This window comes from Calypte anna, chromosome Z, assembly GCF_003957555.1.
Source record: "Calypte anna isolate BGI_N300 chromosome Z, bCalAnn1_v1.p, whole genome shotgun sequence".
In the NCBI taxonomy this organism is placed as follows: Eukaryota; Metazoa; Chordata; class Aves; order Apodiformes; family Trochilidae; genus Calypte; species Calypte anna.
The window spans coordinates 31,909,263-31,937,241 of NC_044274.1; the positions used below are offsets into that span (position 1 = coordinate 31,909,263).

Below are 27,979 nucleotides of genomic sequence, written 5' to 3' on the forward strand. Positions count from 1 at the left end.
GAATCTTTACTCAAGATATTAGCTGATAATCACTTTTCTCGCACTTTGCTGGTATAAAAATGGGAGTTTCTAATAATATGAACTCTGTTTCTTGGATTGTCTGAATAAGACAAGCACAAGAGAACTAAAATCTTAAAGTTAGATACCAGCATTGGTTTTTTTCCCTGGTTCTCTTACTCAGGAGTCTTTTCTAAAGGGACAAAATGGTTCTTGTCTGGTAACAAACCATCAAGACTCTTTATCAGTTGTTCCCCCTCCATTCCTGTCATCAGTCAATGAAATTTTAGAGAGCAAAACTCTTGCATTTTTTACTTAAGAATAAGCCTAAAGTTTTTTAATTCTCCATTTCTGAAAGAGTATGTCTTAGTTGTCTTACTTATCAGATTAAGAAGAGGAATAATGCCGTATGTTAGTACTTTAGATATTTTGGGTGCTCTAAAACAACTAATTTAACTTGTCTAAGCCTAGTATGCATCAGTAGTCAATTGCTTGCATGTAGAAAATGTGATTTGTAATATGAACAGCCAAATTTATCCCTAGTGCAACTCTATTGACTTCAAATTAAAATCAGCTTCTGTTAAATGATCCATATGGGAAATACAAAGCTTGCTTAATCAAAGAAAAACATACTTTATGACGTATGTTAGTTTCAATCTGGATTTCCACTTCTGTGCATTGCTTTCAGTTCTTACAATTAAATATGCAAAATAAGACTGCCTCTGAAAGTGGTATAAATGATGGTGCTGGCTAAATGGTACAGTGAACTGCATGGAAAGAAGCTGGTGTGAACACACACATGAGTGTGAAATGTGTTGCTGTTTGCAACAGTAGTCATAGGACAGGCTAAACAAGTAGGGGGGCCTGTTCATACAAGGGGAGAATCTTTACATCAGTTTCTATTCTCTGTAGTTCAGAGTTTTTAAATCTAATCAAAAGGAAATTTAGCAGACTAATAGAGAGGCAGTTTGGAAAGCCCAAGCAACACCTAATATATTTTTTATATTAAGATCAAGTTTTAGCCCTGGTGCAACTATCCAAATCCACTGTGAGAATACTGAGATATTTTTTCTTCTGGATTTGAGGCTTTGGACCTTTTCCTCGGTCTTTTCTACTTTTGTTGTTTTGTAGATATTTGCTGACTTTGTTAATTTTTCTATTTTCAGTTCATAATGATAAGGATATTCTTTTTCTTGTGAAGCTAAGGAATTACGAAAATGTTTACCCTTGAAGAAATGCATATCCTAGCAGACAGGAACCAGGGGGTTAAAAATACATCACAGTGATGCATTTATACTTCTGGTTGTGAGAGAAGGTAGAGGATATTTAACCTCCAGAAGCAAAGAAAACAATAATAAAATCATAGAATGCTTTGGGATAAAAGCGACCTCAAAGATCATCTGTTTGCAACATCCCCACCATGGACTGGGACCCCTTCCACAAGATCAAGTTACTCAAAACCCTATCCAATTGAACCTGCACCCTTCGGGGGAAGGAACATGCAAAATTTCTCCTGGCAACCTGTTCCATTATTTCACCATCACAGGAAAGAATTTCCTCCTAACGTCTAACCTAAGTCTACCCTTTTTCAAGTTAAAAACTGTCCCTCCTTGTCCTATCCCCAGGTAAAAAGACCTTACCCATCTGTTTTATAGTCCTCCTTCAGGTACTGGAAGGTTGCTATAAGGTCTCCCAGCCAGTGAAACTTCACCAGACTGATGGGATTTCTTAGACATGATAGGTAGATGCCTAGAAGCATCCACCAGTTCTCTCAGGACCTGCAGATGTATCTCATGAGGTCTCTTGGACTGGTGTGCTTTCAGGTTTTTAGGTGGTCTCAAACCTCATCTATCCCTATCATGGGTAGTTCTTTGTTCTCCCCATCTCTAAACTTGTCTTCCGTGACCTAGGCAGTGAGGCTCAAGAACTTGCAGGTGAAGGCAAAAAAATTCACTGAGTCTATCAGCCTGCTCTATATTCCAGGTAACCAGGTTTTAGTTTTCCTTCTGGAGAGGCCTTACATTTTTCCTAGTTTTCCTTTTGTCACTGACATACCTATAGAATCTTTTCTCACTGGCATACCTATGGAATCTTTTCTTCTTGCCCTTGATATTGTTTTCCAAAATTCAATTCTATTTGGGCTTTAGCTTTCCAAACATGGCCCCTGGCTGCTCCAGAAATTTCTCTATATTCCTCCCAGGCTACCTGTCCTTCTTTCCACCCCTATAGGAGTGGGCTTCTTTTTTTGTGTGCCTGAGTTTGTCCAGGAGCTTCTTGTTCTTCTGTGTAGGCCTCCTGCTGTTTTTCTCCTGACTTCCTCTTTGTTGGGATGCATTATTTCTGAGCTCAGGTGAGGTGATCCTTGAATATTAACCTGATTTCTTGGTCTTCTCTTTCATCCAGAGCTTTACACCATGGTACTCCACCAAGCAGGTCCCTTAAGAGGACAAGGTCCAGGGTATGAGGTTGATGTACACCCTCCTTGTTACCCTAAAGATCTTGAACTCTAAAGCTTTGTGATCACTGCAACCCAGGCTGCCCTTAAGCTTTAACTTGTCTATGCTACTCTTATCTGACTGCAGAGGGCCTCATCCACTTGGTCAGGTGGCCTGTATCAGACTCCTACTGTAATGTCCCCTTATCTCCCTTTAACAGTAACCCATAAGGTCAGCTCCTCATTCATACTCAGCTGGAGCCCCATGCACTCCAGCTATTTGCTGGTGTAGAGGATGACGCCACCTCCTGACACCACCTCCTCATCTCCCCAACCTGTCCTTTCTAAAGAGCCTGTGACCTTCCATTCCAACAGTAGTGGTCATCCCACCGTGTTTCTGTGTTGCCAACAAGTTCATAGATCTGCAAGGCTCATGCACATCTCTTAACACTTCTTTTTGTTCTCCATGTTATGGGGTTTTGCATACAGAAATTTAAATTTGGCCCCCAATGAGACTGATTTACTTGCTTCAGTGGCTGGAACTCCACTGGGGTATTTCTGCAATGCTTCCTTGTTGCCTCACTGCAGGAGCCCCTGGTTCATCTCTGTAAGACTTCAGATGTGGTGCAACTTGTCCAATACATCTCTGAGCAGCAGGCTGAGGGACCTTGTTAGCTCGTCATCCTTCTGACTTTCCTGTGTCATCCCACAGCTTGTCACAGGGAAGCCTGCTATTATCCTCCCCTCCTTCAAATCTAGCTTAAAGCTCTGAGTGTCACAAGCTTCTCAGCAAAGACCCTCTATCCCTTCTGAGAAGAGTAAATCCCATACACTGCCAGCAAGCCTGGTGCTGTGTAGACGACCTAATTATCAAAAAAACCCCAAAATTTATGGCGCTGACACCAGACACAGAACCACATATTAATAAGTTGAATGCATCTGTTTCTTCCAGTGTTGCTTCCTGAAACTTCATAGAGACAACTGAAAATAAACAGTCCCCCAGCTTCCCTCATCAACCTTCCGAAGGCCTTGAAGTCTTTTTTGATCACCCTTGGACTATGTATTCTGGCATCATCTCTGTCCATGTTGAAGATGAGTAATGAGTAATAGTCTGAGAATCATACCAGCTAGTAGGTTTCGTAGTGATGTCCTTAATCTGGGCTCCAGGGAGGCATCAGACTTCCCTAAGAAAAGGGTCCCTCAGCATATTTGACCTTCTGTTCCCCTGAGAAAGCAGTTGCCTACAACTGCATCTTTTCTTCTTGGTAAAGGCAGTCATGTTATGGGGCCCCGCTGACCCTGGCAACATCTCTGGTGTGGATGGACCACCACCCCATCTCCAGAAGTGCATAAGAATGAAAAATCTGCCAAAAATGTAGACAATCTGAAGAAAATACTCTTCTCCTGTAAACTCAGTGTCTAAATCAAGGACATATTACAAGACTTTAATTTTGTTTATATTTTAGCAACTAGTTTATTGTTTATAGTTTAGCAACTGAAATGCTTAATAGTTTTTTTTACTAAACTGGAAGCTGATTCCTTTAATGAATAACACATCCTTATATAACTTCTGCAGAAAAAGCATTGTACATAACTTAAGGGGTGAGTGGGAAGAAACCTCAGTATGTCATCATGTAACGACTTGAAAATGAATGTTACTACCTTGTAGAAAAAGCAAGACTAATGAATATTCACAAGGCAAAATTTGGTTCAGTAATATATGAAAGATGCATGATTGCTTATGTCACATCTTAGCAGTTTGGGTGGGCCACAAACCTAATGACAGAATTCTTCTCTATTCCCCCACTCCCACCAAGGGGAAGACAAAAGGGGAATAAAGACTGGAGAGCTTAAGTTGGAAACTGAAAACAGTTGGATACAGATTTTACTAACACAAGGGAAAAGTAATAAGATAAAGCGTAAGATAACAAAGAATACAAATGCATAGAATTATATACAAACATAAATATACAACCCGATAACACATGGCAAGCTGGAGGGAACAAACAGTAGCACAGCCAGAGGGAGGTGAGAGTAAAAAGATGAAGGAGCTGCTGGCTTTCTGATCTTTTATAGAGCATGGCAGGAAATGTGAGGGTATAGATCGCTTCCTTTGCATTCAGCCCCTCTCAGAGTCCAACAACCCTCCTTCCTCCTGTTCAAATGGCGACAGCTTAGATTTTTAATCCAGCACAAATCAATTGTAATGAATTAAATAAACCAAGGGCTTCAGAAAATTTCCTATAATTTAATACCCAGTTTATTTAACAATATTGCATAGTATGAAGTAGACTTTCAACTAGTATGTACACTGGACAAATAGAAACTTTCAACTTTTAATTAATTGCTGCCAGGCTGGATGAAAGCAGCTTCCTAGTAACCATCACACTCTAACTTGACAGCCATCAAGACCAGCTGCCAATTTATTACTAAAATGGGATTGATAAACAGGGAATCATGAGTTAAGAGAAAGATTTAATACCTCATAAAAAGTGTGTTGTTGCTAGATGTGTGCAGTAAATTACTTTAAAGGCTTTCAAGTTGTGCCAAGGGAGGTTCAGATTAGATGTTAGGAAAAAATTCTTTGCCAACAGAGTGGAAAAGCATAGGAATCATTTGCTAAGGAAGGCAGTGGAGTCATTGTCCCTGCAGATATCATAAAAATGGATAGATGTGGTACTTCAGAATATTATTTAGTGGTTAAGTTGATGAAGGACTGATGGTTGGAAGGTTTGGTATTGAAGGTCTTCTCCAAGCATGATGATTTTATGATTCTATATATTCCATAAATATTTCTTTTCAAACAGTTATATCAAATTAAAATAAAACTAACATTAACATAGAAGAAATAACATTAAATTATTAAATTACATTATTTTATTATCTGCTTTTGTAACTTCAATTGAGCATCTTCTTCATAAAAAGGAATTGTGTAATGTTTGTGGGGCTTTTCTTAGCAGAAAATAAACATCAAACTTACATGGTTTTGCCACCAGAGAAAGAAAAAGGGGAATGAATAAATTCACAATGACTTTTAAAAACTATAAATGGTCACATGTATCAATCTGTATCAAATTTTATAATAGCTGCTACATAATATCAAGAAAGTTTGTGTGCGGCTATATCTTGAATTCAAATCATGGAATGGTTTGTATTGAAACGAGTCTCTAAAGATCATTTAGTTTCAAACGCCTGCCATGGTCAAGGCCATCTATTACTAGATCTGATTTCTTAAATTAATTGATTAGTATTTACATGTACACATTTTGTGTAAACTCACTTCTTTTAGGAATGCATGTAAATCACATTTATTATTTTTTCAGGTGCTGGTGGCTGGTCTCCACTTGTTTCCAATAAATACCAATGGCTTCAAGTTGATCTTGGTGAAAGAACTGAGATAACTGCTGTTGCTACTCAAGGTGGTTATGGGAGCTCCGACTGGGTAACAAGCTACCTTCTGATGTTTAGTGATACTGGACGAAACTGGAAGCAGTATCGTCAAGAAGAAAGCATTTGGGTATGTTTTTTAACAGTAAGAATTAATTTTTTTAAGACTTAAAAAATCTGTGCATGGTTGCAAAAATAAGCACAGCAGTGGAATATAAAGAACTCCAAAGTGTTTATACAATTAAATTCACAAACTAATTTAACTTTTCATGAGATAAAAGGCAGGCAACATACATAGAAAACCTAACCTATAGCATTACTCTTCTAAGCATCTCAAGGAGGTATTCTGAGGACTAAAAATGTACTGCAAAATCTCTGCTGTTTTGTGATGTATGGAAAAGGTGTTTTCCAAAAATTCTTGTCCCTGAGTATTAAATGCGGCTTTTTAATTAAGGAAAAAACAAACAAAAAAACCCTAGCTACTAGCTTTCTAGATAATAAAGATAATTAATAAACACTGCTATACACAACACCTTCTATTCACATGAATTTTATCGAGACTAAAGGCTATGCAGTATCAGACAGATGATGTCCAAAATCCTGATGGAAATCAAACAATACAGTTCGAGAACAGTGTTGCACCTTTCTTTGATCCCCAGTTACTAGCGCTTGAAATAAAGAAAGAATATTGGTACCTGTGGTCTATAATTTTATGCTGTCAAGTTAATTATACCTTCTGTCCATACAAAGGACTTAGTTTTACTAAACTTCAGACTTTGATTCTTTCTTGATGAAGTTAAACATAATGTTAACATGTATTTCCTTTTTATGCATTTTAATTTTGCTGACTTTTAATTCAAAATGTTCTTGTCACTCTTATTGTCAAAACCCATCTATGGCATAATGAGAATATGTAGTGCCTTGCTTGTTGCATAATTATCCTCTTGAATTTGCTAGACATTTCTGCTTCAGATTGTGTTTCTGTTACAAGGAGAAATAAATTAGTTTCTGATCCATATGGCTTTGGGGAGTAAGAAAAAAAGCAAAAAAAAGGAACAATATTGTAAAAGTTAAATGAGCATAAGCTACTACAATATTGTGTTTCCCATCTACAGACAGACTGATAAAGCAAATCTAAGAGGTAGAGCCATTTGATCGCTTCAATGAGGATTCTTATGAAATCTCATAATGGTATTGCAAACAGTGATGTAGATATTTATTACTTGATATTGCCAGTAAAAAAATATCAAATATAAGTTTAAAATAATTGTCAAATGCTGATGCAGACACGGGTATAAGGTTAGACCTCTTGGAGGGAAAAAGTAAGGCTGCAATTCCATTATCTCAAACTTAATAAAAAATTTATTTTCTAAGTGAGTGCAGTGCAGATTGGATGTATGGCTTACAGGCAGTGATGCATAATTCAAGGATGTAAACCATCAAATTCAGAGATAGTCTATTTATCTTTTTTATGTATCTTTATTTAGGAGTTATGCTTCTAGGGGAATATATTTTTTCTTTTCCAAACTAATACATGCACATAGTCTTGGAATGAAACTCTTAAATCTCTATTTATTTTATAGATTTTCTCCGACTGTTTCCTGTTTATGTTAAGACTTCTTAAATAAAATACCCAAGTTCATTTCAGGAAAGAACATCACACATTTTAAGACATGTACTGTGTTACTTCTATTCTCTTTTTAACTGTATCATTGCCCTATTACAATATTGCTTACCAGCATTACCTTTAAAAATAAGTAGATAAATAAAAAATACTAGTATGCATTACAAAGATGAAACATGCCCAGTTCTATGGTCCTTTCATTGATAAGAGCACTTCAGAATTCTTCACTGTATGTAAGAATATATACTCTGTAACAATTCTTTCTAATTTGAGTAGAATTCATGTGTCTTCTCAACAATTTCAAAAATCCCTTCATTTTTATTTTCCTTCTTAGAACTTATTTCTGAATTGTCTTTGGTACCTTATGGTTTACCTTATGGTTTACCCACTTTTTTCATTCCCTGTAAAATTTTTATAAAAATGGACATGCAAAGAAGACTATCCGAGCATCTGCAAATGACTAGTTACGAAAATTGTCCCAACAGTCTGTGGGAAGGGTATTCTTTTCTAAGACTGGTTCATTAGACCTTATAAGACTTTGTTAGATTTAAATAAGCAATGTGAGAGTATCTTACTTCTTCCTGTCTATGAAGTGCTTCATTGTTTCTTAGTGCTAAATTTGGATGCAGATATTCTAAAGTTATGTAAGATTAATTTCTCTCTTCTGCTGCAGCTGCTAAATGTTATTTATTTTCACTTTTCTACCTATTAGGAGTTGCTCTAGAAGGAATCATGATGACCATTGTCTGTACCCACTCAATATCATAGAACGGGTTAATTGGAAAGGACCTTAAAGATACCTAGTTGGAACCCCCCAGTCATGGACAGGGACACTTTTTAGAAGACCAAGTTGTTTAAAGATCCATCCAACCTGATCTTGAACACTCAAAGGGAGGGGACATCTGCAGCTTCTTTGGGCAACCTTGTTCCAGTGTCTCATCACAATTCACAGGAAATAATTTCTTCCTGATTGCTAAACTAAATCTACACTCTTCCAGCTTAAAAACATTCATAGAATCATAGATCCTTGCAGGACTCTGCTTTTTGCTGGCTTTCACTTGGACATGGACACATTGACAGCCACTCTTCGGGTGTGGCCATCAAGCCAGTTCTTAATCCACCCAGTGGTCCATCAGTCAAACCAGCTTGGAGACCAAGATGTCATGTGGGACCGTGTTGAAGGCTTTGCTCAGGTCCAGGTAAATGATGTTGGTTGTTCTTCCCTTGTCTATTAATGTTATGACCTTTTCATAGGCCACACAGTTTTTCAGGCATGATTTGCCCTTGGTGAAACCAAGGGCTGTTTATACCCAATCACTTGTTCTCTTTCATCTGTGCCTCCCGGAGGATCTGCTCTGGGCACAGAGGTGAGAGTGTCCAGCCTATAGTTCCCTGCATCTTCCTTCTTTTCTTTTTTGAAAATGGGGGTTATGTTTCCTTTTTTCCAGTCGGTGGGGACTTCACCAGGCTGCCATGACTTTTGGAATATAATAGATAGTCTCCACATCTGACAGTTCCCTCAGTACATGTGGGTGTATCCCATCAGGTCCCATGGACTTGTACACTTTCAGGTTCTTTAGATGGTCACAAACCTGATCCTCACATACAATGGGTAGTTCTTCCTTCCAACCCTTGCCATTGTCATCTGTGACTTCAGGAATGTGACTGAAGCCCTTGCCAGTGAAGACTGAGGTAAAGAAGTCATTGAGAGCCTCAGCCTGCTCCATATCACTTGTCACTAGTTCTCCTGTTTAATTTCTGAGGAGATTGACACCTTCCCTAGTCTTCTTTTTGCTGTTAATATATCTATAGAAACTTTTGCTATTCCCCTTGATTTCCCTGGATAGATTCAGTTCTGTCTGAGATTTAGCTTTTCTAACCAGGCCTTTTGCTGCTCAGAAAGCTTCCTTATATGCCCCTCATTCTAGATGTCCTTTCTTCCATTCCTTGTTGAGTTTCTTTTTTGTCATAGTGTGTCCAGGAGCTCGTCATTCATCCAGTTGGTCTCCTAGTATTCTTTCCTGCTTTCCTCTTTGTCAGCATACTTTGCTCCTGGACATGGAGAAGGTGATCCATTAATACTAACCAGCTGTCCTTGCCTCCCTTCCCTTTAGGGCTTTGGCCCATGGTATTTTGGCCAGCAGATCTCTAAAGCAATAAAAGTCTGTATGCCTAAAATCCAGGGTTGTAAACTCAGAATACCTCTTCCTAGATGCCCTGAGGATCTTAAATTCAAGCACTTCATGATCACTGCAGCCAAGGTGGTCTCTGACCATCATGTTTGTCACCAGCCCTTCCCTGTTGGTGAGAACAAGGTCCAGCACAGCACTTTTTCTTTTTGGTTCCTCTACCACTTGGAGGAGGAAGTTATCACCTGTGAATTCCAGGAACATCCTGGATTGCTGATAGCTTGCTGCATTGTCCCTCCAGTGAATGTCAGGCTGATTGAAATTGCCAACAAGCATCAGGGCCTGTGAATGTGAAGCCTCTTTTATTTGTCTACGGAGTGCCTCATCTGCTTGGCTCTTCTGGTCAGGTGGCCTGTAGCAGATGCCTGATGTAATATCTGTTATGGTCTGAAGTAACATTGAAATTTATTTTTGTTTTGGATCTGAAAAACAAAGTCCAACTGTAGAAGGGTTGGGTACAAGGAAATTTTAATTGACAATTAACACAAGCAAAATGATAGAGCCAAGGAAAAGAGAGAGAGAGGAAAAGACGATATAAGAGAGAGAGAGAAAAATGAGACAAATGGGAGAGAAAAAGGTAGGAAAGTGGGAAGAAAGAATGAGAGAGAGTGAGATAGAGAGTCACCACCAGGGGTCCAGATAGAAGGGTTGAGTGCAAGCAGATTTTATTTGACAATTGACACAGGCAAAACTATAGAGCCAGGCAAAAGAGGGAAAGAAGAAAAGAAGATAAAAGAGAGAGAAAAGTGGAGAAAAAGGTTGAGAAAGTGGGAAGAAAGAATGAGAGAGAGAGTGAGAATCACCACCACCGTCCAGCTGTCCAGCGAGTTTCTTCAAGATGGCGCTGATCCTGGACAGGGTCTGGTGTGTAGTGTAACAAGGCAACCAGGTGCCCCTAATTGCCAGGGAGTGGGCATGAGCTGTCCCTTTTATTGGCCCCCTGGTCCTGCTCATGCGCAGTGGGGGCCCACCCTAATTAGGCACAGGTGGGCTTAACACAAGCTCATGCCCACTCCCTGGCAATTAGGGGCACCTGGTTGCCTTGTTACACTACACTGATGCAAGATGGTGGTGGGTCAAGAGATGACAGAACAGCCACAGCATGGACAGCCACATATACCCCTGAGTTCCTCTTGTTCCGAGGGGTATCTGTCAGTCAGCTGCCACAGAAGCCAGGGTCATTGGCATCAGAGCCATTGCAGACAGGATGCCTGGAGCGGAGCTTCTGCAGAAGGATGCAGTCCCCCACCCACTCATCTCCTTCCAGGTGCCACTCACAGCTCCCTTCCAGCCCCCATAGCCAGGTACATCAGCATCAGTACAATCAAGATGGCTTCCTCCACCCTGGCCAGGGTAATTGTGCCTGTAGGGATGTCCTAGCTTGAGGTGTCACCCCCTGCTCAGTTCTGAACAGCCAGGTCTTCCACCTTAGCCAGGGCTATTCACTTTAAAATTGCTATTTTGAGAAAATAGCAAATCAGTGAGATCAGACTCCCACATCACCTTTTCCCTTCTTCCCTTTAATCTAACCAATTCCTCCTTCTCCAATCTCTAAATGCCCTTATGAAAAGTCCCTCCCCAGTTTTCTTGAAGTCCCCTTTCAGGTGCTGAAAGCCTTCTATTAAGTCTTCTCAGAGCTTTTTCTTCTCCAGGCTGAACAACTTCAACAACTCCATGTCCTTCTTATGTTAGGACACCAGAACTGGATAGACTATTCTAGATAGGATCTCATGAGAGCAGAGCAGAGGGACAGAACCTCCATAGTCCAGCTGGCCATGATTGTTTTGATACATCCCAGTATACAGTTGGCTTTCTCGTATGTGAGTGCACACTGTCAGGTCATAGAATCATAGTATCTGCCAGGTTGGAAGGGACAGATCAGGATAATCAAATGTAACTCCTTTCCCTGTGTGGGGCACCCTACGAATCACACCATGTACCTGAAAGCATCATTCAAAATATGCAAACGACTACTACTACTACTACTACTGCTACTTGAACTCAGGCAGGATTGGTGCCATAACTGCTTCACTGGAGCCTGTTCCACTGCTCAGCCTCCTTCTGGATGAAAATTTTTTTCCTATTATCTAACCTAAACTTCCCCCAGCACATCTTCCTACCATTCCCTCAGGTTCTATCATCAGTCACCAGAGACAAGAGGTCAGAGCCTGCTCTTCCTCCTTCCCTAGTGAGAAAGAAGATGTGATGAGGTCTCCCATGTCTCTCATGTTGAGCTTCTTTCTAATCAACCAGCACCCTGAAGTGCCTTTCCCTGGGGTTTTTCTCAATCCATTCTCTGCCCAACCAATAATTCTGCCTTAGGTTGCCCCCACAGAGGTGCAGGACGCTATATTTGGCCTCGTTGAACTTCATGTAATTGGCATGGGCCCACCTCTCAAGCCTACAAAGATCTCTTTGGATGGCTTCTCTTCCTTCCATCATGTCAAGCCACACACACAGCCTGGTGTCATTGGCAAGCTTGCTGAGGGTACACTCAATCCCAATGTCTACATTTATGGCCAAGATGTTAAACAGCAACTATTCCAATAGTTGAAGAATGCCACACATCACTGATGCCCACATGGACATTGAGCCATTGACTGCAACTCTGTGAGTGCAACCTTTCATCCAAGTCCTTGTCCATGGACCAGTGAATAATACAGAAAATACATAAAATAGATAAAAGTTACTTTTGAAAGGCTTAACACCATTACAGGTACTAGTACTAATTTCGTTGTAGATTAAGAATTGTTAAATACAGTTAGGTATAGTTTTCTTAGAAATTTTTATTTCAGTCTGACAAAAAATCCTACTGGACACTCATTTTGATTTCTTTCCTCACTGACTATCAGACTTTTTAAAAGTTATCTCAATGTAATATCTTCAATTTTCTTGGTGCTTACGTTAAAGATTTTTCAGACAGCAGGGCTAGAATCAGTATTAACATCTTTTGGTTGGTACTGTTCTGGTAAAGATATAACTCTTAAGTGAAATAATTGTTATAAATTGTAAAATAGGAATATTTCCCTCTAGGAAGTTTGAGTTTAATTTTGAAAAGTGATTGATAAAATCTTAGATTTTCTTAATTGTTACCATAAATGTAAATGTGCTTGAAAAAGGAATATTATATATATTTAAGTAAATATTCGTCAATCTACTTCTATTTTTTTCCCACTTCTGAATGTATAATTTCAGATGCATTTTAATCTGCCTCCCTGAAAGTCCAACCTTTTGCATGTTTCTTTTTTTTTACCCCTATAAATGAGTAGTGGTTACAAATCTATCTGTATATTAGGAGTTTTGTACTCGGGAAAGAACTATTCTTTTCACTTGTTTTATTTCAAGCTTCTGGAGCTTTGTTGTAAAATGTCATAAAAATATATGGTAAACTTAAACTCTGTTTCAAGAAGCACTAAGAAAAAATTGGCATCTTTATAGACTGCCATTAATATTGGTACTGCTATTACTTATTTCCATTAATTTGCATTCTAGAAATCATCTTCTGTATTTTATCTATGAGGAATCTCACATTGTAACTGGTAGCTTATTTTATTTATTTGGGTCTGTGTATACTAATCCTTTTAACTATTGTATTTTCTAGTTTAAATTTATTTCATGGTTTTCTATCACAGATATTTTTATCCTCTGTGCTCTCTCCGTAGCATTGCTAATTAAATGTTTCCTTTAAAAGGATGGTAATAAAATAACAAAGATAATGTTATCCATCATTTTCAAAAGCACCAGCCAAGGGGAGGAAGAACAAGAGAATTTACAGTTTCAGTGACAAGTTTCCTATAGCTGAAAAGCATAGTGAAAGTATGAGCAACACAGCTCATGAGGAAATGCATCACAATGCCATTAATTATCAGGAATTTTGAAGAAGAAAAGAACTACAATTTCCCTTTAATTAAAAGCTGATTATTTCTTCTCTGATACAGTTAGAGAAATACACAGATACTCAGCCTTAGGTTTTGTTGGTTTGTTCTCAGTTTTTGGTTTGTTTGTTTTCTTTCCTGAGAGAATGATCCAGTTTTCAGTTTTACTTCTTTTAAAATTTATATCCAAAGCAGAACAATTAAAAATAATAATGATACAATTTTAGATGAAATTTTGGAAATTAGGACTCTTGTAACATCTGTTTTAAAAAGCAAATCTTTGCAATGTAGAAACATGTCTATGTCTGTGTATGTTTGTATATATATTTAGGTTCTGATGACTGTTTTCCATTTTGTTTACCTTAGCTGAAGATAAATCTGGAAAATTCTTTTAACATAATTTTCTCAATCTTGTGAGTTTATATATAACTAGTTTAACATTTATTATTTTTATGGTATGCAATAAAATGCATAAATGTTCAATCATTTGGTGTTCATATACTGCTACATATGTTCCCAAACTCCTCTTTATAGAATTTGGGTGTTAGAGTTTATTGCAAACTTCCCATGTTCTAAAATGACTCACCATTATGGAAAGTTCTAGGTTAAGGAATACTGAATCCCAAGTATTCTATGATAATCACATTATGTAATTCAGGAATGTGAAACTGCTTCACTGTTTTCCTAAAACTGGGGGCTTTTCCTCAGTCTCAAGGTTTCATGTGTTTGTGAGAAGCTATGATCTTCTTCACCAGAGAAAAATCAGTCATTGTATTTGATCACATCTGCTTCACTGTAAAAGCAAAAACCTGTATATATACAATTATATATATATATATATGTGCATATATATATATGTATATATGTATGTGTATATATATATGCATATATAATTTTCTTTATTTCAAACAAAATCATTTGAGCCAAAACAAATTTATTGATTTGTTCTGCAGCCCAAGGCACGGATAATTTAAATGGGTACTCTTTCACTACTTTTTCCTTACATACAGATTCGAAAAGTTTAAATTCATTATGTAGACTGGTGTGTCACTTTTTCTGTTTGCATTGACTGAAAATAAAGAATCTTTGTCTACGAATAAAAATAGTACAGATGGTGATGACTTCAACACAGTTGGTTCCAATGTGTCTATATTTGCCTTAGCTTGTTTATCATTCACTCGTCTTCCATCCTTCATTACGGTGTTTCATCTTACAACGAATCAAGGATGATGACTTTCCCTGGTCATTCTGTATTTGTAGAAACATTTCTTATAAACTGTTACATCAAAAGCCAGATTAATTTCTAGCTTGGCATAGAGCCTTCTGATTTTTCTTCCTGCATAGCCTTAAGACTTCTTTTTGGTTATTGTGAATGGCCAGACCTACCTTCCAAAGGCTATGAACATTCCTTTTTTCCCTCACTTACAGACAAAGCTGTATATTCAGTCAGGCCAGTCTTCTGTGCCACCATCTCGCTTTACAGAACATGGGGACAACCTGCTTCTGAGCCTTTAAGACTTCCTGGACTCATATATCCTTCAGAACTATGTCCAAAAGGATTCTATCAAGTAGTCTCCTAAAAAAAAGTCAGTCTGCCCTTCAGAAATCCGAGGTGGTGTTCTGCTCCCCCCCTCATATCTCTAAGAATAGAGGACTCCGTAATTTCATGGTCATTGAATTCCAACCATTATGTCATCTACTAGTCCTTCTCTGTTCACAAAGAACAAGTCTAGCAGGGTGCCTTCCTCGATTGGTTAACTTACTAGCCGTATCAGGATGTTATATTCCACACATTCCAGAAAACTCCAGGACTGTTTATTCTCTGCTGTGTTGTACTTCTGACAAACATCAAGGAAGTTGAAATCTCCTACAGGAACAAGGGTAAGAGATTGAGAGATTTCTCACAAATGCTTGTAGCCATCCATCTCTGTCCTCGTTGGGTGGTCTATACCAGACTCCCACTATGATATCTCCCTTTTTGCTCTTCCTCTTGATTCTCAACCAAGGACCCTCAATGCTTTCACCACTGTACTTTACTTCAGAACATTCATAAGAGCCCCTAACATACAGGTCACTCCACTGTCTCCCCTTTCTTGTCTCTATGCCTTCTGAAAAGCTTGTAGCCTTTTACTGTGGCACTCCAACTGGGCAAGTTTTCCCACCATGTTTCTGTGACTGCTGCCATGCCAATTTTCCAGATGCATCGTGGCTTCTAGCTCCTCCTGCTTGTTGCCCATATTGACTGGTGAAGATTCTAACCAAGAGACTTTGCACAAAAATAGAGCTTATATGTCTCTATAATTGAGAGAAATATGGCAGATATTATTATTCAAACAATGTTTTGGCCACAGTTTTCTTGGGAAATAAGATTAAAGTAAGTAGTTGAAACTCAAAAAAAGAAAGAGATGAGTGGAGAAAAATACTTGGGGATGGTAGAAGAAGCAGAAGAAACCAAAGGAGGTTTGCTCTACCTTGGGCTAAAAAGAACTTGAAGGGGAAAATGAAAAAGGCAGTATGTAGAAAAACACAGATACACAAAAACTAGGAAGAACTTGGAAGGAATAATAAATACATTACTCTATTGCAGAGAAGCCTTTTGTGAAACTGATTGCGTGCACAGGCTTCCATTTATGAGAAGGACATTACAATATTTATATAACACTTTAAAATTTCTAAACTTTTATGTTTTGGGATTTTTTAAATCTTTTTCTGTTTAAAATACACTCTGACCACACTCCTATTTTCAGACAATCGAATAAGGTTAATTTAGCAGTCACAGTGATTAATGTTCTGCATAAAGTAACTTACAGTGGGCAAAGAATTGAATGAATGTGTCAAGGTTAGACTGTCCCTGAATTTTTAATATACACTGAAAGGAAAAAAAAAGGATTGAAACATCAGAAAATAATGCAGCATTCCAAATAATATCTAGATAAATTATGTGGGTATACATTAAAGAAATAATTAATGCCATAGTAGGTAATATATTTATTTTTCAGTCCATATGTTACAGGAGTATGTAAAATAAAAGTTACATACATACAGTTAAAGAAACCATATTTAACCAAGGACAGCAAGATGCCTTGAAAATACCCAATTCCATCAACTTGTAGAGGTAAATGTTCTACAAAAATTAGAGTTTCAAAAGTTAGTTTTAGTGTATTTGTTAGCATTATAGTTAGTAAATTGTTTAGATGAACAGGAGGTTTATAAACGAAATTTAAAACTGTTTGGATGATACTTCATTATTTCAAAGACGGCGACCTATGTAAACTATTAACTTAGTGCTAGTCTTGATCAGGACTGTTTTACTGAAAGTTAGCTGTCTCATCATCATCATCGTAAGAGAAAGCAATGAAAAGATGACTACAACTTGCTGTATTTGGGTAGTATACAAAAAACAGCAAGTAACCTGTTCATTTCTTCTGCCCTTTTAGTTACTATAAACTGTTTTAGCTTGTGCTATAAAAGCCTAAGCATGATTTTACAGTTCTAATATGCACAGGTCCTAGAAAAAGAAGTGCTGTTTTCTTGAACTGGCTTTATAAATATCAACAGTAGTTTTTAGAGAAGGTAATTTTATTTGGACCTCTCATTATCTGTAATCTAAATATGGTGATGGTTGTACACTGGTTTTCAGTAGCAATAATTCACTACGACAGATCCCAAGTTATTATACATTGTTTTTGCTTAATGGTTCTCTTAAAGTCAATATCTTTATAACATACTCATGGACAACACTGTAAGAAGTATTACAACTAGAAAAAAAATATTTTCTTCGCCTCTCAGATATTGGCTGCTCTACAGTGGTATGGTACTGATCATATAATTCTCATGCTAATATGAGAAGTGTGATTCAACATATATTCCTGTCTGAAAATGACTTATGATGGAAAGGAAGAACTGCTATGGATAAGAAAATACTGTCTATTTTTTGCAACTAACAGATTGTGAAAACTGCAGAAGACTAGGAGAAATCAAGCTCTCTTTGAAGAAAACTGTTCATCTTTGTAAAAAGAATGGCATGTCTTTAATTTGTTCAAGGCCTGTTGAACTAGTAATTAGTAGGAGACCCCACATTCCTCTTCTATCTTGTTTATTACAGCCACTCCCTTAGATTAGTAAAAATACTCTCAGAAATTGGATTCAGAACTCATTTGGCATTGTATCTCTATTATATGTGGATTTGGTTTAAGTCTGCCAAAAGCTTTGAGGTTTAAAGTTGACCAAAGAGGAATCTTGGAATATTTATAGAAACTTTGGTCACTGAACTTCAGAGATAGCTTCAAGTTTGTTTTGAATATATGCATTTTTAACCTTGGTATTGTCATGGTCATGCCACTGTAATAGTACATTGACTGTAGAGCATAGCTGTGTTTGTATTATCATCATGTTTCCTTCCTAAAATACCTTTAGAAAATTTCTTAAATATTGAAATTCAAAATTCATAATAGTCAAAACAGGAATCTGGAGATCAAAGGGTTCTGACCTGCTTGAACATTTTCTATTGCCAGACAGCAACATTTGCTACCACTTCTTTTAAAGGTCATAGGTAAGTAGATTTAAAATAAAATCTATTGTATATTTCATCCCTTTGCATAAAATTAACTAGGTTTAAATGTAAAAAGAATTTTTCAGTGTGTTTCAAATAAGCAGTTCAGCAGTTTTACAGCAGTACTACTCATAACTACTAAAGATTTCTGTGAGATCAGTACTGTAGTTTGAAATGTCAGTGAAAACTTTTCTCTTTCCTATTTCTTAAACTGCCTAGTTTTTTTGAGAGTCACTAGCCCTAATTAAAATATTACTGACAACAACTTCCTTATTGTCTCTCAAGCTTCACTTTTCCCTATTCCTCTGTATAGTTAGCTATATGGAAATCAGCTGGAATCACATGGGTTTTTTCTGAAGAGCTGAGTCAAAGTATCAGAAAAGTTCCATGGCACATTCTGATTTGTAGCATCCAACTTATTTTAATAGTACAAAGCTTTGTCATGAATGGCAGTGTAATGTCTTCATGTCACTTAAAGAATAACAAAGATATCAGGACAATGTGATTTTAATACATATTTATGAAAATACAACTTAAAAGAATTTGATGGTAAGGTTTACTCCATTATTTTATTTGTGAAAGGGCAGTGTAGGGTTTGAAATGCATTGGACTGACTTACATGGGGATAAGGGAAAATTATTCATATATTTATAGGGGCGATTGATCCACTCCTAGTCCCAGAATTGGTCAGCTGTTTATAACAGTTTAAGAGTAGGTATTTCAATGTAGTGCTTCAACACATAATTATGGGCCTGATCTGGTTTGAAAGAGAAGTAAATTAAGATTGATTGACACTATTATAATGAATCACAAAATTAAATTTTACAATTTTCTAAAAAGTAATAATAAAAATCAAGTATAATCAATGCAGGTTTTCAGGTTTGATTAAAGATCTAACAATGTTTTTAGACTGAATTGTGTACATGCATATTCACACATCTTAACACTATGTTAATATGTTAAAATTTGGTATCTAATTATATAAAAGAAGTGGTAACATACCTCTGGTGAAACCACAGAATCAAATTGTAACAACCCAATACGATTTGACTTTTCCCCCCATATGTATGAGGAGTAGCTGGCTACTTACAGGTTCCAATTAGATGAACCAGTTTCCTTCATGAGATGCAGGGCCACAGTTTGGTCTTATCCCAGGGAGCTGCAAATGGACTCATTCTTAGGACCAGTATTTATAGGGTGTCAGGCTGATTGACTTTGATCAGTATTTATTCCATGGTGGTCTTGATTCAGATAGGTCATCTCTGGAAACTCCCAGAGCAGGCTTGTGATCTGAGCAGAAGGGGTCTTGGGTACATCATTCAGGTGACAGGAGTTCCCGGAATGGTTAGGAAGTGCTGTGATCACTCCAAAGAGCTCTATTTGCATTAGGACCAGGTTTGAACTCGCTGCTCTAATTGGCAAGGTCAGAAAGTTCCAGACTTCTTCTCCTACTGCATGTGATATTAAAACAAGAGCAATGTTGTACCCACTGTTCTTGTAACTAAATCAATAACAGTGTTGGCAAGTGTTCACCTTGCAACGTAGCTCAGTGGGTGGAGCCGGGGATTGGTGTCTGCACCACTACAACCTCCTCTAATGAATTATTTCTTTCCTGTATTTGTTAGCTTACTGGCAACTTTTGCAGCAGATTTTCTTGTGTGAGGACAATAAATATTTTATTCCAGTGGACATACTGAAACTCTATTTGATAACTTTGACTCGTTTCATCTGTGAAAATGAATTATGCATACAAATTTTTGTATAGACTTCAGTAACTCACAGTATTTCTAAAAGCATCTAGGTTGTATCTGTCAGGTGAAGTTTTGTTCTGCTTAGTGGACAGAATAAAACTTCTGGTTATTATATGTGTTTCTGTCTTACTCTAATATTCATTTTTCTGACAGCTTATTCTATGTAAAACATCAGAGAATTTCTTATTGTACTCCAAGGCATATGCAATAATAATCTCTTTAAACAAACTTTCTGTGCAGATTTTTTCTCTTATATCAGCATTTATTATTACTTCTTAGAGTTACTGACAGGAAGATTTTAGTAAAAGAAGTACTCACTTAACTACATAATCTGCATCTGAATCAAGTAGTTTTTGGCTTCCATGCTAAGCTCTTAGTTAAGAGATTGTATGTTCCTTGTGGAATACTAAAAACTAGGTTTTAGTGTCTAGTCATATATACAAAGTAGAGTCACCATGGGATATTCCATCACATGTGTAAATGGTAATTTTACTTTTGTTAAAATGCAGTACACTTCTAGGCATACATATCTTTAAGCTTCATATAACAAATGAGTCTTCCATGAACTACCTATCTAATTGGGAAATTTATAATGTATTACATTAAAAATAACTATTCAGATAAATTATTGTCACCTTCACTTTCCTCAGTTTTCTGCATCTTACTAAGGAATAAGTAATAATTTGAAGTACAGAGAAAACTGAAATATGAAAAATGTGGAGACTTGAGCTGTGTTCTACTGTGAGATGTATGTATTATTAATACGACCTATTTTCTGTTCATGTAATATGAAATGCCTTATGGTTTATATGCTAAGACCCAATATGTTACTACTTCTCTAGGTGCCAATATACTTATATATTGTGCAAATATGTAAATGTTAAGCAATACAGTCCTTCATTAGTTGCAGCCATGAGATGAGAGCAGCACTGAAAAAAAGAAATATGCAAATACAAGCAATATGAAAGAAGGAAAAAAGTTTAAATCTATTTTAAAGAAGAAATTTTAGTAGATCATATGTGGGATGGAGGGATGTAAATAAATTAAAAAAAAAAACTGAAAGAGATAGGAAAAAGCATTTCTGCTAGAGGATAAACTCCATTGTGTGAATGATACAGTATAAGTCATTCTTTGTCTACTTGAACCCTGTCTGACTTTTCAGATAGGACTATAACTGAAATATTGGAAGCTCCATTAGGGAGTAGAAAAGAAAATGATAACACTGTTTCAGTTGTCATATACAGTCTGTTCCCCCTGTCTTCCAGTGTAGTACACAGTATATTGATTGTCTTATAAATTCAATTTAGACATTGATATTTTTAATGAGATATATTTTAAGTGAAACATGCAATGTTCAACTAAAATATGATGAGCAAATACTCTATTTTCATAGTGTGTATGAATTTTACTATTCAGATTATTTTTTCTTTTAAAAAAGGCGTATTAACCCTTATGTGTTTTCAGTAGAGTTTCACTTTATTTAGATAACTATGGGAAATGTTAATAACATTAGGGTGATACAGTGGGAAGGATGTTAAGGACCTTCTCAGAGGCACACCACTGTCATCAGAAAGCTACTAATGTATACACATCGTATGAACCACTTTGTATAACTTTTTATTAATTGATTTCCTAAATGCACTCATGCAAATGAATGACATGGCAAATGCACTATCTAAGTGTGTCATGAGTGAATATTTAATTTTTCAAGAACTTTTGTTCCCTTCTGATTAACAGTTAAAGCATAAATAAACAAAAATAATTTACACACACCCCCCGTCCTTCTTTCCCCCCCCCCCCCAAGAAAAAGAAAAAATAAGAAAGAATATCAGAGCATTTTTCTGTGACATTGGAAATGGGTTTTTATTTTTTTTTTGCCCTGAATGTTGACCACAGATGTGTGTGAACAACAGATTCTATCATGGTGAAGATAGACAATATATTTGGGTGCTATATGAAGTGCATGTTCTGGTGTGACTTCAGAGGACAGATCTTAGGACTAGAAATGCAACAGAAAGAAGACATTGGTGGAATTCACATTGAATTTGAATTGACAAAGCATAAAATAGGGAAAATGCTGCAAACTGGTAAAAAACACAATTTACAGACTCTTGATAAACAAGAGGATGTTGAAGAAGGCTGTCCATGGGAACCTGGAAGTAAAAAAAAGAACAGTGATTAAATCAGAGTTTACTCTACTGAAGACAGCAGGAGAGGTAAAAAAGGAGTGGTAAACAAAAGATGAGGAAGACTAAAACTGAGGAAAGGAAGCATTAGTCAAGGAGGAATATCTATGAAGAAACATGAAAGGATGATATGACTGAGAAACTAAAGACAGTTCTGTGACCAGAACAAAGAACAAGGGAGAGATGATATGGTATGACAACATAAAGAGAAATAAATGGAAACTGACTGGCATGTGCTCACCCGAGGTGACAAAGCAGAAGACTAAAGAAGAACCTGAGGGAAACTGCGAAAAATTAATCCATGACAAAGACCTAGACTGCCAGTATTTCCCTTTTCCAAGACACAACCATATGCATGACAAAAAAAAATCTCCGTTACTTTTAATTTAGTCCTCACATGTTCTTGAAACTTGTTTTGCAAACTCAATGAAAAACTTTCATGAAAACAACTTAACAGTTTCCTTGAAAACAACATCAGAAAAGAAAGCAGTCAAAACATAAGGGAGAAACAAAACAAACAAGCAAAAAAAACAGAAAATGCAGTTTGTGTTGCTAGATATTTTATGAGGAACACTGTGATATTGAAGCATAATCACAGACCTAAGAAAAAAAGATCTCAGAAGTGACACTTTTTTATTTTTGCATTGACTCATTAATAACTATGTCTAAATCACTTCTCACTGCTTCAGACGGGAACATTGAAAATATATTCTACACATGATACTTTATCATCAAAAAGGAAGTTAAGCTTTATGAATGTCAGAGTAAATTCAATAATTTAAACATACTGTCATATACTGGAAATAGAAAACCAAAGCTATTTGTCACTGGCTTGGTCTCTCCATTATTTTTGTCCAAATACTTTTAACTCCATTAGTACGTGTGTGGAATAGCTTAGTCTTCTCTTTTTATTTCTTTAATACAATTAAGAGAAAAAGATAAAATACTTGCTGTTTCTACTTTTTTCATTAGAAAAATATGTAGTGTATGCATCACAGGCATCCAGGATAACCTTAGCATTAATATTTTTCTAGTGAAAAGAAAGCATCTGGAAAAATATTTAGGAGATAAATACTTTGTTTACACCTGTAACATGAATCTGAAAGACAGAAATAACTATTATATATATATATACACACTATATATATAGATAATGCTAAGATCAATTAATTTAGGAAATCGGAATGAATACATTAAATGCAGCAGATGCAGTCCTACAGCAAGCAAAATAAGAAAGGAATTGATTTTCCAAGATGGAATAACATTGTGTGTTAGGTAAACGATTCTTCTACTTTGTGTCAGGGAAGCGACAGTAAAACTTGATAGATGATTATCTGAAGCTTCAGATTTACACCATTAGCTAGTTTTCAAGACTGTTGAGGTTGGGTTTGTTTTTATTTTCACTAAATAAATTATCCATTTTTATTTCTCAGTTGTCAATAGCTGACTTAGATTTTCATGGGTGTGCTGCACCTTACACTTCAGTGGAATCCAAAGATCTTCAATATATCCAAAGTCAGAGCCAGGATTTTTACATTCCACTGCTGAATGTTTCCCTCTGCCCTTTTTTTATTTTGAATGTAGGAAGACTGGAATGTAATGTTACAGAGACAAAGTGATCAGTCAGCCAAGTTTCCTGACAAAGAAAATAATGCATAACATAAAATACATGTTCCCTAACTGGGAGAAATCATCTCTAACTGGAAAGTCTGAAATAAAGTTCTTATAGCTAGATAAAATGATCTGTGTATGAGTCAAAGAGCTAAACTGTTGACTTTTACTCATTATTCTCACATTATTTTATAGCACTAAAATAATATCTGGATATAATAAGCACATTCCTGAAAGATGGAATAATTTGTATATTGTTTTATCCATCTCTGCAGTGTGTATGAACCTTCAGACACCTGTGTTGGAATACTTTCTGGAATAATTATATCAATCAACTTTTCTTTGATTTAGAGCAATTCTTTAAATTACTTTTGTTCTAAGGAACTTTCTGGATGAAATACAGGGAAGCTGTATCTTCCTAGATACAGAAATCATCAAATGGCTTAAAGATCACCTAGTTCCACCCCCCTTCCTGGGCAGGGCTACCTTCCACTAGATCAGGTTTCTCAAAGCCCCATCCAGTGTCACTTTGAACACTTCCACAAAGGTGACAGTCACAACTTCCTTGGGCAAGCTGTTCCAGAATCTTACTACCATCACAGGAAAGAATTTCTTCCTAATGTCTAACATAAATATCCCCTCTTTGAATACCAAAGCCATTCTGAAGTACTTCTAGTTCATCAAAGCAGAGACAAAGCTTGTTTGTTGATCAGTTAAAAATGCTCAGTATTTTAGATATACATAGTTTGCACCACCCTTAAAATATTTTTTGCTATTTTTGTACAATTATTTTTAACAATTCTGGAGTTGTACTGTGGAATTTCAGAAAGTCTACCTTAAAAAAATTAAAATTCCTCAAAAGATAGATAAAGGCTAATTGCATTTAGTCAGACTCTGACCCCCATAGGTTTAACTGTCATTTTCATTGAAATGCACACACATATGTAATGGTCTTGAGAAATTTAATAAATCTCAAATAGAGGTATTCTAACCAAAGTTGTGGATAGAAAAACAGCATTCCACCACTAAAAATGTCAAGAAAAGATATTTTATCAGTGATTTGGGAAAATAATTTGTGTTTTAGGTATTGTTCTCCAGGTCAGATCATAGAATCATATGGGCTGGAAAGACCTCTGAGATCATCAAGTCCAGGCCCTGATCCACTACCACTGTGGTTACCAGACCATGACACTGAGTGCCACATCCAGTCTCTTTTTAAAAAACTCCAGGGACTGAGAATCCACCACCTCCCTGGGCAGCCCATTCCAATGTCTGATCACCTGCCAAAAGGACTTTTTTCCTCATATCTAACTTAAACCTCCCCTGGCAGAGCTTAAGTCCATGCCCTCTTCTCTTACTGAGAGCTGCTTGGGAGAAGAGACCAACCTCCCCCCCTGGCTCCCACCTCCTTTCAGGGAGTTGTAGAGAGTGATGAGGTCTCCCCTGAGCCTCCTCTTCTCCAGACTGAACACCCCCAGCTCCCTCAGCCCTTCCTCACAGGACTTGTGCTGGATCCCTTCACAGCGTCCTTGCTCTTCTCTGGATCTGCTCCAGCACCTCAATTTCCTTCCTGAACTGAGGGGCCCAGAACTGGACACAGGACTCGAGGTGTGGCCTCACCAGTGCTGAGTACAGGGGCAGAATCCCTTCCCTGGGCCTCTTGGCCACACTGTTCCTGATACAGGTCAGATTGTAGTGTGGTTTCATATTTATAAAAGGAGTTCTGTAATTCTGAGAAATATATCTTAATTCCCCACTAAGCAGAGATTTTAAACACCAATTTCATGTTATGGAAGTTGTTCTACATTTGGCCATAAGGATAGGAGGCAAACATTGTCACAGCTTAGCAGTTTTTCTTTCTTCCCTGTTGCACCTATAATGCTTCAATGATTCCTCTTAGCCTATTAGGAGAAAATTTTGGCTTTCTGCACTAGTTGTAGATACAATATAGTCCCTGGTGAAGACTTCTTAAATTATTCTTCCAGGATTCACAGCTAATGCCAAAAAACTGTTAAAACATTGAATCACTAAAAAAATGTAGTAAATCAATGTAATTCTACTGTTTTACACATTCTGAAAGTGATGTGATACCCAATTAAAACCCGAAAAGTGAAAAGCTATTTGTCTGCTGAGGGTGACATTCTCTGAAGTCCTTCCAAAATAGGCATATCACACTGTGAAACAGAGGCCTGTGAAAATAGCTACCTTTATTAAAATGATGTATTAACAGACTATATTTTAGATTTACTGTCTTGTTAAACTTATTACATATGGCAATATTCACTGCTGCCAAATAAATTCTTTTAAAGATGATCACGATTCTGACAAAAAAGAGAAGACTGTGCTAATACACTTTCAATATTTTGTCTACTGCTGTACTTAGGCAGGACTAAGGCTAAGTTTTGATATTTGAACATGCAGAAAGTACTGTGAAATCTGTGTAGTCTTGAGTCGATCCTGCTTTACATGTGACTTGGTTTCTCAAGTATTTTCAAGGAAAACTGTGTGAGATGATAATTTCTAAAGATGTCACATTATTTCCCTGGAAGGATGCTGTCTGAAAACACAAGAAAAGATCTAATATAAACAAAACAGTCTTTTCCATCTCCTTCCCTTTGATAAGTAAATCCTGGCTATTTGAAGAAAAATAAAGTCTACCCAATTTAACCAGACATACGACATTAGAGAAACCTAAGCTCTGTGCACTGTCACATTTCAAATTACTGAGAAATCAAAAACACAAAAAAACCTGCAGATGATCAAAACAACTTTAAACAGGTGGAAAAATCTTTTGCTTCATATTAGGCACTAGTGAAAGCAGTTACTTAGTTATTCTTTCCCACATTTTCAAAGTACTATGTAATTGTAGCCATGCATTATGCAATTCTAGCCAATCTTCTAAGTCCCAAGGTAAAATGAAGCAATTCTGTATGAAAAAAAACTGTTACTGTAAAATGAAATAAAGACATTTTGTTCAATATTGGAAAGATCCTAGAGCAAGTTTACTAGTGTATTAATTTTTTTAGAAAATAGAAATCTCTTACATGTCCAGGAATATTTTGATAATAATTATTAAAATCTAATGCTTTGCAGACCAGGTAGGAATCAAAGTTCACTTAGTTACAGTGAAAGTGGTCTAAATTAAAACAGATTCACTGACTACAAGTAGAATGATTTTTTTCCAATTTTTCATCATTTCAAAGTAGAAAAAGAGTGGAAAAGTATTTGTCAGCTTTTGAGCATGAATTCATCATTTCATTGTTTTGTCACAAACATTCATATATGAGCCTTGTAACCATGAGGTGTATCAGTGGTATCAGAGTGTCAAAGGATTTACTAATGTCTAGGTAGATAACATCCACAGCCTTTCCCTCAATCCACTAAGTGGGTCACTTGGTCATGGAATGAAATCTGTTTATTCAAGTGGGCCTTGTGGCCCATGTGGACTGGGCCTGTTTGCTTTGTTGTCTTGCATGTGCTGCATGATGACATTCATAGAATCATAGATTCATAGAATGGTTTGGGTTGGGAGGGACCTCAAAGATCATCCAAGTTCCAACCCCCCTGCATGGGCAGGGACATCTCCCACTAAACCAGGCTGCTCCAAGCCCCATCCAACCTGGGCTGAGACATTTCCAGGGATGGTGTCCTGTTGGCCTTCTCCTTGATTCTTATACATAAACACTCAATTCTTTACTCAATATTATATAGCTTTAGACAATCAAAATACTGCCTAATGCACAGAGTCCTCCCAACACCTCTCCTGCCTTGCCTATCTCTGCTGAAGTGTATAGCCATGCATTGCAGCCCTCCAGATTTGTGAGTGATTTCACCACATATCTGTGATGGCAACTATGTCATAGTTTTCCTGCTGCACAGTGGCTTCCAGCTTCTGTTCGTTCCCCATGCTGTGCATTGGTGTAGATGCACTTCAGCTGGGCTACTGATCCTGACATGTTTCTTAGGGAAGAAGCACTAATTCCTACCTGATCACTCTCACAGTCTTCCATGGTTTCTAAGCCATCAGTAATCCTTGTGTTTTCACTGCTGCATGTCTTTCCATCCCCTGATATCACTGAGATGGCAGACTGAAGGACTTGTGCTTCTGATCCCTTAAGCACTAGTCCCAAGGCCCTAAAGGCTCTCTTGACTGTCTTCAGGCTTCTTCTAGCGGCTTAATCATTGTCTATCCAAAAAATAATAATAGATAATAATCTGAGACCAATGCCAGGGCAATACTCTTTCTCTTCACAACATCCTCAGGGAGGCAGAAGAATTCCTTAAAGATATAGGTTGTCTGCATTTCTGGGCCTTCTGTTCACTTCCAAATTGAGTCTCTCATTGGCCCATCTGTTGTTTTGGAGGTTTTGTTG

The 27,979-nt window shown here is 37.0% G+C and overlaps 1 protein-coding gene across 1 annotated transcript in view; it reads left to right on the forward strand.

Annotated features, from left to right (window-relative positions):
- Nucleotides 1-27,979, forward strand: part of LOC103539490 (contactin-associated protein-like 4) — a 204,947-nt gene that overhangs the window by 74,488 nt on the left and 102,480 nt on the right. Inside the window, exon 3 of the mRNA XM_008506002.2 lies at nucleotides 5,755-5,948. Within this exon, the coding sequence (XP_008504224.2) occupies nucleotides 5,755-5,948 (194 nt within the window). The remainder of the gene's footprint in view (nucleotides 1-5,754; nucleotides 5,949-27,979) is intronic.